At 34.4% G+C, this 20355-nt stretch overlaps 1 protein-coding gene across 5 annotated transcripts in view; it reads right to left on the minus strand.

Moving 5' to 3' along the window:
• Nucleotides 1–774: 774 nt before the first annotated feature.
• Nucleotides 775–20355, minus strand: part of LOC149800582 (uncharacterized) — a 77784-nt gene continuing 58203 nt past the window's right edge. For 4 of the 5 annotated variants that reach the window (XM_089954537.1, XM_089954538.1, XM_089954536.1 and 1 more), the window contains 5 exons: nt 15479–15792; nt 12764–12902; nt 12239–12301; nt 7684–7836; nt 7197–7331 (listed from right to left, as the gene is read on the minus strand). In XM_089954537.1, the coding sequence (XP_089810663.1) occupies nt 7744–7836; nt 12239–12301; nt 12764–12902; nt 15479–15792 (609 nt within the window). In that variant the 3' untranslated portion in view covers nt 7197–7331; nt 7684–7743. Of the gene's footprint in view, nt 1185–7196; nt 7332–7683; nt 7837–12238; nt 12302–12763; nt 12903–15478; nt 15793–20355 lie in introns of those variants that run through there. The other variant, XM_089954539.1, reaches the window with a different exon arrangement.

A 20355-nucleotide genomic window follows, 5' to 3' on the forward strand; every position in this document is an offset into this window, starting at 1 on the left:
GTTAATTGTTGTTGATAGTTCCATGTTAGGAACTTTATAATTTTCCTGATCTTTTTGTTCATAACGGTGTCAGATTTGTTAATATTTAGTTTGTGTTTATAAATAAACATCTTATAAACGCAGTTGTTTTTGGTGTGTCCCATAATCCAGTGCCATCACGGCTTCATCTTGTGACGTGCATGTTCATCATTGCTTATTTATGTTAATTGTGCAGTGTTCTCTTCTCACAAGTCCTATCTGATAATGTATCACATTAGTAGATTTTAATATTTCATTCCTAGTACAGAATCACCAATCCATATTCATCCATTTCCAAAACCATTAATTCTTATTTTGACCAACCAATAATCACACACTTTATTTTGTTCTCACAAATTATCTGCATCTTTCTTTTCTCCTCATCATTACGACAAATTGTTACCTATTTACTTTGCATTAGACTCTTTGCTTTTTGTTTTTAATCAGTTTATTGTATTCATATGGAAATACTTTTTTTGTGCACAAAGCAAACTGCTTTTAAAATATACTACTGCATGCAACTATAATCTCCCAGAATTTAATAACATAAAATATGTAATTTGTCATAAAAATGTATAACAGTTTTGCCAAGGCAAAAATGTTGGCATCTTGACAGCTTTTATTAAATCAAGGCTATTTGTAATTTTTCATGATTAAATGGTTTCTTTTCCTTAAGCAATAAAGATTAAGACATGAACTGAACTGTGGTTTTTGTTTTTGTTAGTAATGTCAACATAAAACCAATTCAGAGTGATTCCATGAATTTCTTTTAATATCAGAAATATGAATATAATATTAATAAATCCAGGATAATGCATATTATCAAACCTTACACGATATGATTTTACAATTTATCTTTTAATGAGTTTTGTTGTATTCTGTTACAGCATGTACATCTTTACACTGATGTTGGTCTCTGGATATTTGTCATTTAATCACCTTTATTGTCAGTGGTAAAATTCATAATTATGTTAAATTTACAGTTTGTTTCATGATTGGTGGAGAAAGAGCCTAGCTGTTGGTCTCATGACTTGGGTCATTTCATCATCTACCTTGACTTTCTTGCCGTGTTATGCGATTCTTTATCGTGGCTGGAATGTGGCCATCACTCCATAGTGGTCAGATATGTGATGTCTTTTCTGAACATAGGGATCATCTAATATTCTCTGAAAGTGTAATCGAAGAAAGATCTGAGATGAATGTTTTCAAATATTTCATTTTATAATAATAATAAACAAAACCTGGAAAGTTGCAATTGCACCGAATACATTAAGCTGCAGAATAATAATGACACTTAATTGATTCTACAATTATGAACTCTATTAGAGACATCTTACGTATTGACTCGAGAGCAATAGAAATGGAAAATGAGGGCCATCACTGAGTCAGAATTAAAGAAGTAGACTCGTTACTAATTTATTTTAGCTTGGTTACAAGTTCAGATGCAGTATATGATTTCACTCCTAAAAGCCCTACTGTTTCTTTGCTGAATTTGGTGGCCCTGAGTGGCTGAGCGGTCTAAAGTGCTCACCGTTACAGATCAAGGTTGCTAGTAGTTTCTCATGGGTCGGTGGTTCTTTCCGGGGTTTTCCCCGGGTTCTTCCTCCACCATTTATGCTGGCTGCCATATATAGCCTATCTTGTGCTGAAAAATGGCGTTAAACCCTACAAAGACAACAACAAACTTCGCTGAATTTAATATCAAATTTATATTTGTGCTAGGGAGAACAACATATCAGAAAAGTCATGTGACAATTCAAAAAACACAAGATACGGAAAATTATTATCATAGTATATTTGGAAATGTGTTGTCTGCAATTGTGTCTTTTACAAGTGTAAGAAGTTGACAAAAACATGAATACAATGTATAATGAAGGCAAGATCCCAAAATGTTTAATCTAAAATTTTCATATGCACATTTAAAACAAAATAAAACTGATGGATTGTTAGGTTTTTGACTTGCTGAAGTTGACAGTCTATTGGATGTCTTATTAGGAATTGGTTAAAGTATTACATTCCTTAGGACGTGCAACAGCAGGAAATAAAAGTCAGGAAGGTTTATATATTTATACTGTAGATATATATATATATATATATATATATATATATATATATATATATATATATATATATATATATATATATAGTCAGTAAATATCTTTGGAGTATACTAATCCATACTAATATGGAGACATTCAGTAAATATCTTTGGAGTATACTAATCCATACTTTTATGGACACTAGTATAATAAATACTTTTGAAGAAAAAAGAACTTGAGAAATGACAAAATATATTATTATACCAGAAGAGTAAATTTTCGAAACATTAAAAACAATCTTTGCTTGAATGAAAACTGTCTTGAAATGGGCCAGATTTATGATGATGGTGAAGGTCTCATTGTTGAAAGATTTATTTGAACATTAACAACTATAATGTACTTTACAGCAAACAACACAATAAATATTTTTGACGCTTTAAAACAAATGTTGGATAAATATTATAAGTACAGCAATAGTAAAATGGTACCAATAGAGGCAAGCAAAAGGAATAAAAATATATGAATCTTTATGGCACCGATAGAGGCAAGCAAAACGAGAAAATTAAAATATTTGAATCTATATGTGGATTCTATTTTTGAAAGATGAAAAGCAAAAATTACAATTACGTGATATGGTAAGAATGTCACAGAAAAGAATGAACGTTTGAAAAAATTATACTCGTCAAACTGGACAGAGGAATGTTTAAAATAGTTCTTAGGATGGCTAACCCAGTTGAGGACAAAATAAAAGATTTAATGGTGAAGAAATTACACATTTAATAAATACATTTTAAGTATACTAAACCATAATATTACATACATTTTGTAAATTAGTAGACCAGAAGAGTAAATTTCAGAAACTTTTTTGAAAAAAAAATCTAGCATGAAAATGTGCCAAATTAATAATGAAGTCCAGCTCTGGTTCTTGAAAGATCTAAATGGCCATTAAGAAATATCATGTACTTTTCAGCAAACAACACAATATTATTTTGGATGTTTTATGACGAATGTTGGATAAGTGTAATTAAAAACACAACAGTATTTAAATGGCACTGATAGAGGCAAGCAAAAGGTGAAAATGAAAATGTTATTTGAATCTGTATGGGAATTTTATTTTTGAATGATGAAAGCAGAAATAAAAATATTAAACTGGTTTCTGCTTTGTCAAACACCAACCAACAATCTACCCCAGCTGAATCAAAATATAATGTGACTGTAAATTAAAACCTTGTCTTACCAAACAGAGTGGTTCATTCAGCAGTCCACATGCTAATCCATGCATTGTGTCATTGCACTAGTGATAGCAACACTTGCCATATTTCCAGGACAGAAAATATAAAGTTGCAACAAAGTCATGAACTAGAAATCTCCTCAGTTACTACGCACATCGTTAGAAGTGTACCCAGTAGACCTACAGTACAGTATCGTACCATTGCCTACCAAAGAACATTTTCCAAAATTAGAACTGATGCAAGTTAAAAGTTAACTATATAAAAGATTTAATTTGCTTACTGTTATTTTCATATGACATCAGTGGATTAAATGTGATAATACAGTAATAATTTCAAATGTTTGTGTGGTTTCTATTTTCACGTGTGTACTTAGGGTTGAAGGATCACCTCATTGCCCTTATTGACATGTTTGTATTAGTGGGCGGTATTTATATGAACAATAACAGCACGTTGCTCCAAGCTAGTCAATGTGCAAATACTTCCAACACATAACAATTATTAAAAAAATTCTTGACTTTTTCTAAGAGAGGCATATATATCTAGATTCTACTTAGATAATTATTCAGATTTTCTTAAAAGAGTATAAGATCTAATGAGCTTTATACAAAGTGAGAGGCAATAATAGTAGCTAATTAATACTACATGTGTCGATTCTACTAACTATATTGCAAAGAACCAGGGTTACTTTAATTTAATTGGAAACAATTGGGTTAGAAAAATAATCTCAGTGTTTGTATTAAGTTTTTCGCAGGGATACATCGTCTCCCAACGAGGCTAAACCCCAGGGATACATAGTCACCCAACAAGGCTAAACCCTAGGGATACATAGTCTCCACACAAGGGTAAACCCCAGGGATACATAGTACCTCCATAAGGCTAAACCCCAGGGATACATAGTCTCTCCACAAGGCTAAACCCTAGGGATACATAGTCTCCACACAAGGCTAAACCCCTGGGATACATAGTCGCCCCACAAGGCTAAACCCTAGGGATACAAAGTCTCCACACAAGGCTAAACCCCAGGGATACATAGTCTCTCCACAAGGCTAAACCCTAGGGATACATAGTCTCTCCACAAGGCTAAACCCCAGTATAGATTATATTAATCCTGCACGTGTATAATCAGCTAATGGCTTGTTTTAGAACTTATGTTGACACATTAATAGGTGACTTAATTTAAAAATTACACACCTACAACGCACGAATTCGTGGATGTGATTATATTACAGCCAATGGAAAATCGTTATGCTTAAATTTGGTAACTCAGACGTCCATGTTTCAATCACTTTATCCATCTGTTAAACAGGAACGGTTCTGTTGTTGAGAAAAGACAACAACTATTTTCACATTTTGCTTTAAAGAATTATAGTAATATAGGGTTTTACGAAGTAGTTAAAATCCAGTAATATAGTCTGGAATGTTGGCAACTGTAACGCTAGTCTAGGTACATGTTCCAGACAAAATTATCAGGTAAGTCTTGACAATTACGTTAAGAAACTGGCCATATACTAACAGGCAAATTAAATATGGGCATAAATAGAACATCAAGTTATTTGCAAATAAAGACAAATCTTACCACAACAAATATTGGTGGATATCAATTATTTGAACAAGAGTAGCAATATTATAAAAGGAGATTTAAACATTGATCATAATCTCATGATGAATGTCAGTAACCCAGTTGGTGAGGAAAGATTGTCTTAATAAATTTTATGTGGGTAACAAAAGCCCAAATATATTTTTATATTATGGTAGAAACTATTATTAATTTATTATTTAAATACCACACCACAATACAATGTAATTCGAAACACCGACACTGGTGATGGGGAAGAAGAGCCAGGAAATATAAACACATCGTCCAATAACATTTTTTAAAAACTTGTTTGTCTTAACAGAGGAAGGTGTAGTGATTATCTATGCATATATTAGTATCCGTGATATCAAGAAAACAAAATATGTTATTGGACTTTGAACGGTGAAATAACAAAATATTAAAGTTTCAAAACTATCGTTCACATGAAAATACGCTAACAACCAAAATAAATGTGCCACAGTTCCTTGTATCTGTTCCTGCAGGAAGCCAGTTATCGTTATATAGTATGGCCAACCTAGGCGGTGCTTATCTTTACACAGCACATCAATGGCTTTAACCCTTCAACAAATTATTGAGAAAATCATCCTGTTTAAAGATGACTATATTTTCATTGGTGAAACAGTTTTATTTGGAAGTACACGAGACAATCAAGATATGCCAATTGAAACCTTAAATATTTGAAGATAATGATGATATGAGGAAAATCATGTTGTCTCTAGGTTAGCATAACACGTCTGTGGTTGGATCGCAATTGACAAATATTGATGCATTCACTGGCATTGCTTTATGCATCAAAGTTTTAACAAACGTTTAATTCAACCGTTAGTACAAGTATATGGCGTGGATATTTATCAGAATAAACAAAACGCACTGTGAATTTTTGTCTATTCTTGGAAAGCTCAAATCCGCATATTAATTTTGCAATCTAATGTAATGTAATGCCATAGAAATGTTGACCAACATAAAATATGTTAACCAGCCACATGATCTTGTAACAAGTTTATATAGTGGTTACAGAAAATCATAAACAGTAAATGCGGATTTAGTAAAATTATGACTTCATTCCAATTTTAAGTAGACCAAAATAAGACTTTCAAAAATAAAGTATTGTTGATCGCTCGACGAAGTTCAAAGGTCGCTGGACAGTGCTATGTGCGCGTTAATATTGCTACAGTACAGTGTATTGATGAATCCACGATTGTGCATTTATTTTAAAAATCAGCATGAATTCAATTACTTTGTTTCTTATAGTGTATTCCTTTATTATTAACCCTTAGGTAAGAAAACGGAATGAGTATATGATTAAACGTTATTGTATTTGTACGGGAAAATATGAACTCGTTTTTTCGGAATAATACTGTAAACCCATGCCCTTGCAGTAGAAAATAACCTCGTTAATATTTTCCCACACAAATACATTAACCAGTAAGGAAAGAAAGCTACATGGAGCTAAATGGTTATGAAACTCAAGCTTAAAGTTGTATGCATGTATTAAATTGTACTGAGCGTTTACACATCGGGCAATGGTTTCTTTTGAAATAACCATCCATTATATTAATCATTCAAGAAAACAGAAATGTTTGCATTCTTCTTATAAATATATCATACAACTATCATCCAGTCTTTCATTAGATAATATACCGTGTATGTGTAACATTTGTATGACCTCTTGCAATGGATGACCTTTTCTATATATTAGATCCATACTGTTAATACCTATTAGTAAATATACCCAATCTAAATGACCATTTGAACATGCTATGCTGATGCTAATCATTCTTTGCATTTATATGGACACTAAGATCTTGTTCAGACAATACTTTTACTAATTCAGTATGTCCATTTTCACAGAAGCAAAACATCTTGTGGTATCAATGATAACTAAACAACTGTGTTTCTTCATTTTCATTAATACACGTTCTATACAGTCGATGCTTTTCATTTTTCATAATTCATGTCGAATAGAGTCCTGAACTATTAGTCTCCACATTCGACTTAAGAAGCAAACGTGTATATATTGAGCAAAAAGTTGTAAAACTATAAAACAAATATGCATTAATCTAAAAACTAGTATCTGCTCTAAAACAAGCAACACTCTGCAGGAATATGGTCTTGCTGTGTATTTGAAGACACTAGATGTGTTGTGTGTCCTTTCTCTGTGTTCAAAGGTTTCGGGCTGACAATTGTTTATATGCATTCAAGAAATCGGAAAACCAATTTTCACTCCCACTTGCTATTAGTATGGATTATGTTAATAAAACCAACTATAAACATGATAATTCTTCCCTACCGTAATACACATAAGGGTGTGACCCCGTAGAAAGATGTGGTCAATAGTCCAGTCGCAGTTCTGTTGAAGCCATGTGTTGCCGTTACAAAAGGTATACTTATTAATGACAGTGTGAGACAGTCTGACTTTAGTGCTGGTTAAGGCTTTATAGGAGTCTGGAAAAGTCAAAATGAATTATATTACAAAATCTCGGAATGTTCACGGTCAAGTTTAAACTTGATTTAACAATTACGTTCAAAATATGGTTTATTCAGAAAAGACTGTCTACAAACACCCACCCACACCCGCACATACATACCTACATAATCTCTCTCTCTCTCTCAATATATATATATATATATATATATATATATATATATATATATATATATATATATATATATATATATATATATATATATATATATATATATATATATCTATTAATGCTGTGCTGTGTCATTGCGAACCGCAAGGATGAATTTACAACGGTCTCGTTTTATAAGTTACCCAGTTATTTGAGATTACCTGGAAGTTCAGCACACACGTTGCTTTCAGGTAGTTCGGGGCCTGTGTTGAAGTCTCCCGCTAGCACCAGTGGCGTTTTACCTTTGATAGCTGCAAGAAGTTTGTCAACCTCTGCCCGGTTCTGAGCTGTATAGTTACCATATTTGTGGAATGCTAAAAAATATAAAAATAAGAACTAAAACAACTTCGATAGCTCGCTGTCGCTAATCGTCATGTCACCATTTTTGTGCCTACACTTGACTCAGAACACTAGGTACAATTTGTACACGATCTGAAGACGTAACCTCATTTGGTTCAATATACTGTCGCTACGATGTAATGTATAAAGCATTTAAATATATTTTATATTATCAGCAAGAAAGGTCTATAAATTATGTGATGATCTAAGGCCTGTATAATACAGTAGATATACACCCACTTTACTCCTTTGAGGTCCTAGATTCAATCCTCGGTTCCAACAAATGCAAGGGTCAGCAGTCGTCTAAATGGGGGTATTATTTATTGAAGATTGTATCCACTTCAGTGACCATCTAATGCAGTATAAAAGTCCTCCGTTGTATGCAGCATAAGCTGTTAGAACCTTTATAGCTGACGGTAAAAATATATAGAGTGTTTATTAAACAGATCCATACGCTTCACTTTTTTTATCCCACCCCATTAAATATGTGCCCATTGGGATGGAGGGTGGGCGTCGTGGTAGGTATACACCTATGGAGGAGCATCACCGCCATAACTGTATGTATATTATTATGTATATCTACAGCTTTGCTTAAATCCTTGTACAAGATTTTATTTAATATTTGTAATTTTTATGCATGGTTGTAAATTGTACGGAATATCTTTAGTTAGATTGGCCTACGACCCAAGTTTGTTTAGAGCGAAATTCAGTAACTTCCCATTGGTCGGGCTGAGTCACATGAATAGGCAAGTTCTAGATAAAATGAGTAGTAAGATCTATCAAGTGGGGTATATTGTGAAATTTAGTGGCAATAAAAGCTAGATATAAGGAGAGAACTGAGCAATCAGATTATTTTCGATTTTTGGAGTCATCCTCATTTCTTGTGTTCCTGTTCTAGGTCTGCAGGCCTTTTTTAATGTTTACTTAGATATTATTCGAGAGGAAAAACATTTGTTTGGACTGTTCAGTAGAAATAGAAAGTGTTCATTATTTGGACTATACTATTATTCTGGAAACTGTTGTGAATTATTAGAAGGAGTTCTGGGCGACGAAATCTTAATAACGTCACGCTTTTTGGCGGAAAATTTCATTTCCGGTTTAACAATCTATACAGAACTTTTCATTTACTTAGGACTTTAATAGAACTTTCTCAGGATTAGTCTGGATTCACATTATACTACTGCAAGTTCCTCTCACATTTTCACTTATAACTTTGATAATTGTTAAGTGGTACAAAACTTTATGGTTTTGCTTCTTTCTGTTACTTACTTTGTGACCATTGAATCGTCACGATATATTTTCTATTACTATTCAATGTATTTTGTCTTGGTCTTTGTTTGTCTTTTCTAGGTGCATGGGATATACATTCCTAGTTGTACTTTTACCACTGCCCTCATTTATTACCGAATTTGTTAAGTTTGATATAATTGAGCTGCAATGTCATGTCTTATGATTCCATGAGAGTGATTCTATGTAAAGCTTTGTTACACACGTTAAGATCTTAATTGTGTCTTCCTAACTCTGAATTTCCACTTTACAATTTGCAGATTTCATTTGATAGCAAACTATTAAGTATCGTACTGGTAAAATGTTTAATTTCTCGGATATTCCACTGTAGCACAGCGACAGATGCAAAATTTCTGTTAGCATTATGCAAATTTCAATAAATTATTGTTCCAACTGAGGGCACCATTATATTAACGAATAGAATGACAGTGGATCCGGTATATTGCACTTTCTACTCAATGTGGACTGATAAACGGATGCGGCCTGCATTGCTTAGTCAGTAACGCGCGCGTCCGCGTGTGTGTGTGTGTAATTTGCATTTTTTACGTAGCTTTAACGATCTTCAGTCATATCGCTACGATGTCTGCAGTGTGGCAGTTTCTAGTGATGTCTTGCACTGGTGCATCATTCCGCAGACATGTAGCATGATGTCCTACTCAGTCACATTATCCTGACACCAGGCCGACCAGTCCTAGCACTAGCATCTTAATGCTGAGCCCCTAATGAGGCATCTGCAAGTACCATTTTTATAAGTATTTGGTAAAACTCGGGTTCGAACCCGCTACCTCCCACATCCTAGACGGACGATCTAACCACTTGAAAACCGGATCGGTCGTCAACAAAATAAATCAAATAGTAATAAAGACAATATAAACGCTTCTTTGTCCTAGAGTACTGTTTCTTTTGTTGATACTATTGTTGTTCGTGTGTGTGTGGTTATGTGTGTACATAAATGAATGCTCTCTTTACATGTGGAGTAACAATTCATCACCTTCACTTTTCGTTAGTAGTTCCAGCGTCATCTCCGTTTTCCTAATTCATGTTTATTATTATTATTATTATTATTATTATTATTATTATTATCATTGTTGTTGTTGTTGTTTATGTTGTTGTTGTTGTTCTATCACACTTATTTTAAATTGGCACTCTTATCTCAGATTAGTTGACTGGCGATTTTAAAATAAAGAAGACTTTCTCAAAAGTTCAATACTCTCACCCAGTCATCCAAGTTTTTAACCCCCTCCCCTCTCTCTATCTCTCACTCTCTAACACTCATATGTACATACTGTGGCAAACACACACACACACACACACACACACACACACACACACACACACACGTATGTGTGTGTGTATGTGTTTATTTATCAGGGATCTATGATAGACATTTAACTTCATTTACCAATACAAACTGTCCATTTTAAACCAAAGAATGCGTCAAACTCACTAGTAGCTGATTACGTTAATGACTTCATAAGGGAGCATTATGTGATGTTTTTATGATGAAGCATCTGGAAAATGTTTCTGGCACGTGAATGTTTAATCAATGTATATGTTCATTTATTTGTCATTCTGTGTTCACAGTTATACATTCTTACGCAGTAATTAATACAATAATGATGCGGAATATTATCAGTCGTTGAATTGTATGTTTTTAAAACTTTTATTTTTACCAAGACAGTGATGTTACAAATTGAAATTAAGAAACATTATTGAATTGTTAAGAATATTTCATGTTGACTTCACAATGGGTGTGTTGATGAAGAACGTTAATTGTGAGCTAAGTGCGAGAGAGAGAGAGAGAGAGAGAGAGAGAGAGAGAGAGAGATGGGGACGGGTGGAGGAGGTGGACGGGCAGGCTGGGTGGTATGAGCCGGTAGCGATGTTGCAGATACTATACCGACTTGTCAAAAAATGTCGAACTGAAACACAATTTTTTTCTATAATAATTGCGGTTTAAATGTAATGCTTCAAACCATAAAAAGCCAAAATTTGTTGATTTAATTAAAGTAATATATACGGTAGTTACAGTCTGTGCACGTGGGTAGAAAAAGGAACAGTAACAGTAAACAGTGGCATTCAACGCCCGTCGTCCTCACTATATACAGAGTTAGAAAGACAATATAAAGAATCTTAACGTGTGTAATAAAAATACACATAAAATTACTCAGTCACTGCTAGAGCAATGAATGATGATTTAAAAACAAACAAACAGACATACAAACAATTTCTTGCGAGGCAGGGCAAGTTAGCCAGGACATGTTTTGGATTATGATTACTTCTTACTTGTAACTTTCAAATTAAATGATGTTATGTACATTACCGTTATGGTAATTAACATATGGCATGAAACGAATTGTCAACATGCGATGAAGATATTGAGAGATGGAAAGATACAATGAATAATGTATTGATCTGTAATATTAAAAATATGCACATATGATCACTCACACAGAAAATGGTGAGATGAAATTGCAATATTCCAACGTCACCCATATCGAACTTAGAAATAATTATTGGCAGCTACAAAGATGCAACCCAGAATGTATATCTTTCACACATAGAAAATACACAATAGAAGAAAAGAATATAAATTGCATATTAATAAAAAGCACATGCTTATAATTATGGCGTACATCCTCCTCCATATAGACCCATGACCGCCTGTGGCAATATCTAAGGATTTATCTGTCTAGTCAAGTAAGTGAGCGAGTACACATACATGCACACTCGTGTATGTTTATATGTGGAATAATAAAGAGTAAATGAGTTAAGTATAGTTGTAGGGTGGGGATTTAAATGGTTTCGAGTTTTGATCTAGGGACCGCATTCCCATTCGCTCCATCCTCAAGACTGAATCGAGATTCTAAACCCAGTTTGAACATGAACAGATCATATATATTGTATCTTAAGATATTAAATTGTCTTCTAAAATGAGAATATATTTTAGATATAATTATACAGATGAAAATGTATCTCCCTCTCCAACCCCGACAAATTCGATAAACCTTATATATATCTGGAGGAGGTATAAGTCAGTCTGGGGTATGATTTGAAACGTTTGTACAAAATTATTATTTTGTTATTTACCTTCGGGATAGAGGTCTCCGAAGAAAGGTGTTGATAGATGTGTGCACACAACTGTGTCGTGATCTGAAAAAAGCTCAAATATTCCGTAAAATATTTTATACATTTCATGCTACGCTATCCATGTACCAACACACTAATACGATTGATGAACATAAGAAAGAGAGCTACAGTAAACTTAATACCTTTATAGCATTATTATTCAATGGAGTGAAACGAAAATTTACACATGATAGTTGCATCTGATTTCAGCATAATTATTATGATCTTTTGAAGCAAATGATAAAGCAGATAATCCCAAACGCACCAAAGTGTAATAAATAAACAAATAAAAAATAAACAAATAAGTAGCCAGAAAAACATGACTACATTTTCAAGGACATATGGTCAATATTATATCATCTGTTCAAATAAAATTTGGATTGATCTGAAATAAATATAAAGATTGCGGTCTCAATACAAGAAATATCAAAGAAAGTGAATATGAAATATTCATATGGATATGTCATTCATTTGAAAATCACTTACATATGCTTGAAGATAGCCTCGTTTTGCTATCTCCTTAACATCCGGAAAATACTCCACTGCCCTAGGGTTTAGCATTTGATGCTTGCTGAATAACAAGAGACCCGGCACGTTTATCATCATCGTAGAATTTAAATGACACCTGATGAAAGAAGCAAATAGGATATCGAGTTAAATGTGTACATTTACTTGTATAGTATCTGGATCTGCCACTGCCTATTGACTAGAACGCAATTCCAAGCTGCTTTAATCGGCACTCAGAAATGCTCTAGATCATTGTTGATGTGCTATAGTATGTTACTTAGATGTAGGAGTATACTAGAGAGCGCAAACAGTAAGGGAACGCGAGAAAAGGTAAGGGAACGCCGTTTGCACAGCACTAAACCCCTGCTCTAGATGCAGGAATGGAAATCACATCACACAACATATTCGTGTTTGTTGCTCATTGAATTGTTTCCGTTCGCGTTATTAAATGTAGTTTAAAATGACTGCTTCGTTTCGCGCAAGAAGTATTCCAACAGCTTTCGTATCGACATAGAGCGCAACATCTTATTAAATACATGCTAAAACAAGCTGGTCTGTTTGCTCAAAAACATTTAATGCCACCATGACATGTGGATGAGTCGATTTATTTATTTCAGGCGTGAGTAGCTTTTCTTTTCGGCCATATTGTAATTGTTTCTATTTGAATTCTTTGCAGTAAACAAAATGGACTCTTCCAGAACTTAGGACGAACATGGTGTATGACATGTACAGAGAACAGTCTTTATCATCATGTATCGAATGAATGTTGTTGCGCTGTACGTCTTTAAGGATTATGTTAAATCCTTAACGCACTAAACGAATTCAGTAATTGTTGCTATGTTTCGAGACGATGACACGCAAATTCAACGATAAACATGCATGGGTATCATTGGTGATTCTGCGAGGAACGAACTAGAGACCTTTACAGAAATCTGATTGTACATATCCAGTTTAATTGCTGTACTGTGTGAGTTTGTGTGTGTGTGTGTGTGTGTGTGTGACTCACGGCAGAATGTGATCCAATAATACAACTAAATAGAACGATATTGCAGATTGGTTTTGAACTGAACTCTGGCACGACTTCTCACAAAGTCTTGTGGGCATAATGTTAACTACTTCAATTAACCCTGACAGGTTAATTGTGTAACGAGTAAAGAAGCATTGCAGACGACATGATACAAGTATAGGTTTCGACATTCCAAAATCAGGCTGAAAACAATACCTCGTGTTTCCGAGTTCAGAAGATCGAGTATTGATGTACGCGACACTATGGGAACTATATATTAAGTATTTTCTCAGTTTGATTTTCATATGCAATAATTTGGTTCAGTACAAATATTATTATTTGCAATTGAAACGGCTTTAGGTATCCCGGTCACGTTTTGCGTTAAATCATCACTTACAGTGTTGCAGGGCATCCGAGTTACAGGAAAATGTATTGTAAAATAACCGGGTGTTTGCTTGTCACTGTATATTGAAAATAATGATTGAAGTTAGGGTAGCGTTGAGATTTCGTTTCTTTTCTTCTTAATTTTAGAGTATATCCAAAAATTTAATTTGAAAACTTATACAATCGTCTAAAATTAATGGAAACGAAATCCTTCCGCTTATCTTTAGAAAGAAAATAATGCTACGTTACAGTGAAATTAAAGAAAAGTATATATAAGTTACTATGGCGTTTTTAGACGACCTACAAGAAACATATATATTATTACTCCAAGCAATGTTTTTCTACTTTGAAGTATAAGAAAACTAAATCAAAGTTCTTATGAACATTCTTCAAACAGAATAAGAACGATCCTCGTGCATATCATCAAAAAGCGTCTCATACCCATCTTTTGGCGTTTGCAACTGTTTGCAATGAAAGAAACTCCAAATGGGCAAGAAATTCTTCATAATAGAATGATGGAGAATGTACATGTTGCAAGAAAGGGCAACATTATTTACTGCTGTTCTCAGGTACTGAAAACAGTATATTAAAGTCAAAACCTGCAATATTTAGAATGTAGTCACATCCTCTTGACCTTTTTGATGCGTTGGTGTATTTTTGCAAAAGGCATTTAGTTCTCATTTCCACGGCATGATATAGCAAATAATGTGTTACAATGACATCAAAGTATGCAAGCAAGCAACCAACGTAATTCCCTGACTTACAAAGTTTCCTTATGTAACTCAACATCTGAGAGCGTGATTACGTAATGTCAAACCGCTCCGGTGTCCTAGTGGTTAGAGCGTCCGCCTCAGATGCGGGAGGTCGAGAGTTCGATCCCCGGCCGATTCGTACCAGAGACTTATAAAAATTGTTCTAACAGCAACCTCGCATGGCGCTCAGCATTAAGAGGGTAGTGTTAGGACTTATCCGCCTGATGTCCGGATAATGTGTCTGGGTGGGACATCTTGCGACATGTCTGATAAATGATGCCTCAGTGCTAGACATTACTATAATCTACCACACTCCAGACATCGTAGCGATATGACTGAAATATTCTTAAAGCTACATTACAAATCCAAATCACACACACACACACACACACACACATATATAACGTCAAATTGGACAAAGAGCAATAAAAAAATCGCAACAGTTATGTGCTGAACGCAGAATTGATCTGAAACATCAAATTAATGTGCAAGCAAAAAAAAATAATGATACCAAATATTTACTTACACACCGCGTACCTCGTTAATACTTACACTTCACGTGCCTCATTCATATCTTTTCGGAGTAATAAACACGTCAAGCACTCTTGTGGCAGGCTAAACACATGCCTTGCACAATGCTGTTGAAGGCATCCGAGGAAAGCAAATTTCCCCTCTTCAACGCTTGTGTCAAACTGCAAACAGTTAGTCGATGCACATGCAACGAATTCGGAAAATTCTGGGCTTTTGCACGGAGGTTCATTTCTATCCTTCCGAGGGGTATCCGACTGATGCATGAAACTGAAGGAATACAAATAGTTTTCCGAAAGTCTCGTCCTCAACCAGTCAATGTCAGAGCCATCAAACACCTGAAAGACATGATTTAATCTGTTTATTGGATAAACAATTGCATACACAATAAAAAGAAGTAGAAAGAAAGACAGCACTAAAGATAGAGAAGAAGGAAATACACAAGTACAGATATAGGCCTACATCTCAATGTGGAAAGCTGTACTGGGAAATCAGCAAAGTTTCCCTAAGTTTCGTCCTAAACAAAGTCTTCCTTAAGAGACTATAAAGAAGGCGGTTAGAGAAGTATAATTCGTTCCAAGTACAATCTGGCTATTATCGCGATTGACAGCATCTATCGCAAAGCTCCCATACACCCACATCCTAAACCGCTTGGCCATGCTCTCATTACCGAAAAGGGTCGATTAAGGTTGAAGAGAATGTCCTTTGGTGCACGAGACCTTATTCGCTAGGCAAGCGAAATTTAACGTTTAGTTGTATTTCGATTCCAAAATGTTAAACATCTGTTCCTTTTCCTTGCGTTATTCGATATATGTTGAACGTCCGCATTTAGCTCGTGAAAAAATACTCTTTTTTCCGATCCGTTGAAACTATATATGCATACTGAGCTGTTATATTACCATATTTAATACTGAACAGTTTTCTTTTCCGCAATATGTTGAAAAATGCGCCTTATTGAAAGCAATGCGAAGCAGCTTTCGGCTTCAGACACCTTGTCAGGTCACTTTTGTACGTGAATGCGATGAATCTGTTTAAAATATGATCCATCCAATACAATGTCTTAATTATTTCATGTCATTTAATGCTTTGCTGTTTTTCTCTCTTTCATTCATTTTTACATTCGTTCTATACGATGTTAATATTAAGTTTGGTAAAACCATGAATGTGTAAGGTTTTAATATTATGCATTTTGTTCAAGTGTGATTTAATCCCCTTTTCTTTAAATAGGTACATACATGGGGAGGATCGCTATTTTCCTTGGATTTGTTTCTAAGGATTTTGTCGGTGTTAAGATGGAGGATAATTTAGCTGATTCTCAGTTACCCCCTTGCTCAAACCGTTGATTTGGGCTTCTTTATTGTGTAACTAAAAGTACTTTTTCACATTTCTTTTGCAACTAAATATAGCCTTTAATAGCAAGACAATGATTCCACATCTTTAAAGATGCCATTCCTAAACAAATTAAGTACGTGGTGCTCTTGTTTCTCTCGAAATGCTACTCCCACAAACTAAATCCTGAAACAATCTTGCGAACATTTCCGGATATTATGTTTACTTAAATTTCCTTTGATAAAACATTTTAAAAAATAAAAACTTCTAAACTTTAACCAGCGGATCTAGCATTAAAAGACTTTATTGGCAACTCAAAATGTGTCCGACTTCGGAATTAAATGGTCTTGCTTGCGTGTTGACCAGCTAATTGGATTCACCTGAGTTGTTTGGGGGTTTCTGTTTCTGTAGTATTACAGTACAACGTGGTTTTACACAATTCAACGGTGGGAGAGGGAGGTATTCACTCAAAATGAGAATTTCTTTCAATGTGTCTTCCGCTTTTCCACGCGCACTGTTTTCTTGTATAATGATGCATTGTTCCAATCTATTGTTGTCCTATCAGAGTTCAGAGGCTGCTAGCATTTACCATGCTAGTGCCGATTGCTGACTTTTTTTATACAATCTTTCTACTTTTAAATCTCTGAATCATTTTGTAATAATAATGTTTCACTGTAAAGGCATTAGAAAATGAAAGTTTATTTTATCCTGTGAATCACCGTGTAGAAAATACAGGTCTGTTTTCACGGCGTCAAGTTTGTAAAGAGGGCAGGTATATATTTTATAACCCATTTGTTTAACCCACATCTCTAAGCACACCACTAACGACTCTAGACCAACAAGTAGGTCTACGATTGTTTTCTTTCATGCTGCATATTTTCTGGTATGACCGCATCAAAGCTATAGCGTGGATCTCAAAGAATCTACCCATATTTTGTTATTGACCAATTCCAATTATGTCAATTAATTACTTGATTAGTAATATTTCAGTTTTCATTTTAAGAAAGGTATATTAGCATTTTGTCTATTCTGGTAAAGCAGGACAAATCTAGATATGTGGTAATAGAATCCATACAAATCTGAATTCACTATCTAAACCCAAAATTATTACAAGGCTTCATGTGTGTATCAAACAATGTACGACCCGGAATTTATTCAGAATAAGGGTTAACCAGGAACAATATAGAACATGATTAAATATAAAATTAATAAGCGTAACGAATTCTTTTTTAACGCTTCACCTTCTAGATGTTGGAAGGCAATGTACAGTTTTTCTGCTTGCAGAACATGGAAAGAATAAACGAGAGTAAAGGCCCTACTCAACAATAAAAACGAAAGCAAACTTATGTGGCACAAAGCCTGAAAATGAGTACACATCCGACCTAGGAACGATTCATTGCGGACGCGTGTAATATCTGTGCTGCATGAAACAAATAAATAAATAAATATCAAACATTTTGTTTTGCTGAACAAAAGCGAAATTGGTAACGGTAACGGAATAACATTTTAGGTTGCTAATAATATTATATTATGAAGAAATGACTTGCTTTGTATCAGATGCCCACCGTGTTATAGGAAGCCAAGTGTGTTAGTCAGTGACTGAGTGGTTTAAATGGCCAGCCTTTACCAATCAATGCAATCTCGCATCTGTCAGCGTGAGTTCTAATCTCGGTTCGGCTAATCGCGCAATCTCAGTATGTGGGAAAGATTGCCAGGAGCTTTTCATAGGTCGGTGGATCGTACCGAACTGTGCCCGTTGTTTTCCTCCACCAGAAATATTGGCCACCATGTACGTCCTATTATACTCTACAAACATGGCGTCAACTCCAAACGACGACGACAACAACACCAATAATATTGTTACGCCTCTATGGTCTAAGCTAAGTAACAGAAAAGAGCGAAAATCAAGAAATTTTGTAAAATTAAACAAGTAATTTATTCCCTTAGAATACAGAGTGAAAATTTAAAAAGAACCCTGCAGTATTGTGAATTAAATCCTAAACAGTCATACAAGTTCTTTCTAAAATTTCAATTCTAATTGAATTCCAGTGGTATTCCAAATAAGTTCAAATTTTGATTGTATTAATGTGCCTGTAATCTCGAATGTGATAATGTTCCAATGGTCCTGACTATGGCGATGTATCACATTAATATCCAAATTTCCTTGTCTGAATTCACTATAATTCCAAATTAATGTTTTAGGCCAAGAATATTATTGAGCTCTTTCTACTTATAGTGAACACTAATTTGAATAAATAAATCCACCCAAATTAAAAACTGAACACAACAATAACAATGACCCTTCTTCTGATGTTATAGCAGGAATAAATAATGTTTCAAGTAAACAACATAATATCAAAAGCTAAGAAGCAATAACAGAGCCGTGTTGGTGGTCAGCCTCCTCTCTGAAGCATTCAAAGTTGTCAAAGAAGTTTAGGAATTTCCAAGTGAAAACTAACATTTACATTCAGATAGAAGTAATCATGTTTACTTCCATTGATAATGATTAGAACATTAAATTTATAGTCTAAGACAAGTGTAAGCTATGTATTATGTTGTTTACAAAATAAATGTCTCTGGTCAGGTACCCCGTTAACCTGATTTTTGGCATAGGTCAAGTAATGAATACAGATATACATAATTTGTGATCAATATGAAAAGCTAACAAAGAATTCAAATTAAATATATAGAAGAACGGCATCTTCCTAATTTTGACTTTATCTCAGAAGCTAAAGCTTCACGCAAGAACGCATCTTTCAATGACGTCTTGACCATACTATTCTTTTGGACTTACATTGGTCCACATGGACAAAAAAATTATGGAAATTCGTAACTTATCATCAATAGCCGTGAATTGATCAAAATATCTCCATTAAACCCCCCAACTAAATAGAATTAATTCCAGGCAGTAAATGGTCATAAACAATTTCTTACGAAATATTCTGACAGTACTAATGGGCATCCAGCCATAAGTCAGTGTCACATGGTACTGAAATGATATTACCACGTGACTCATTTCGGGCATAGTCATAATTGAAACTGTTTACAAATATGTGTTCATGTCGGTATTGATGTTTATTAGTGGATAATTGTTACTGCAATTTGTAGATATTTCCAGGATAAACGCGTTTACCATTTATTTTACATTCAATTCAGTGTCAAATATATTTTTAAATTTAAATAAAAGCATTACTTTATTCTACCTGATGTTCCATCTACAATTTTACTTGCAGGGTAGTTTCTTTGTTTTCATTTTAATAACCGCATCTGATATTATATACTTAATTTGAACTATTTGCTTTCGTTTTACGATTGGATAGTGGTTAGAATTTTAGTTGTCTACCACAAAAACGCCCGTTTTCGATGTGTTAATATTATTTTTTTTCCAGTATTGCCGCGGAAGTAATAGTGTAAGAAGTAAAAAGGATGTAAATGGGAAGTGCGTCGAAAACAGGAAGACTCGACTGGTACTACGCTCATACAGTAACCACAGAAGCAACACCCAAAAACTGCTGTGGGATGGGTTGTGAGGGAGTTGGCTAGTGGGTATGTAATGCGAAGGCCATATCGGT

Source organism: Sinohyriopsis cumingii, chromosome 4 (assembly GCF_028554795.1).
Source record: "Sinohyriopsis cumingii isolate HCF-2022 chromosome 4, ASM2855479v2, whole genome shotgun sequence".
Classification (NCBI taxonomy): domain Eukaryota; kingdom Metazoa; phylum Mollusca; class Bivalvia; order Unionida; family Unionidae; genus Sinohyriopsis; species Sinohyriopsis cumingii.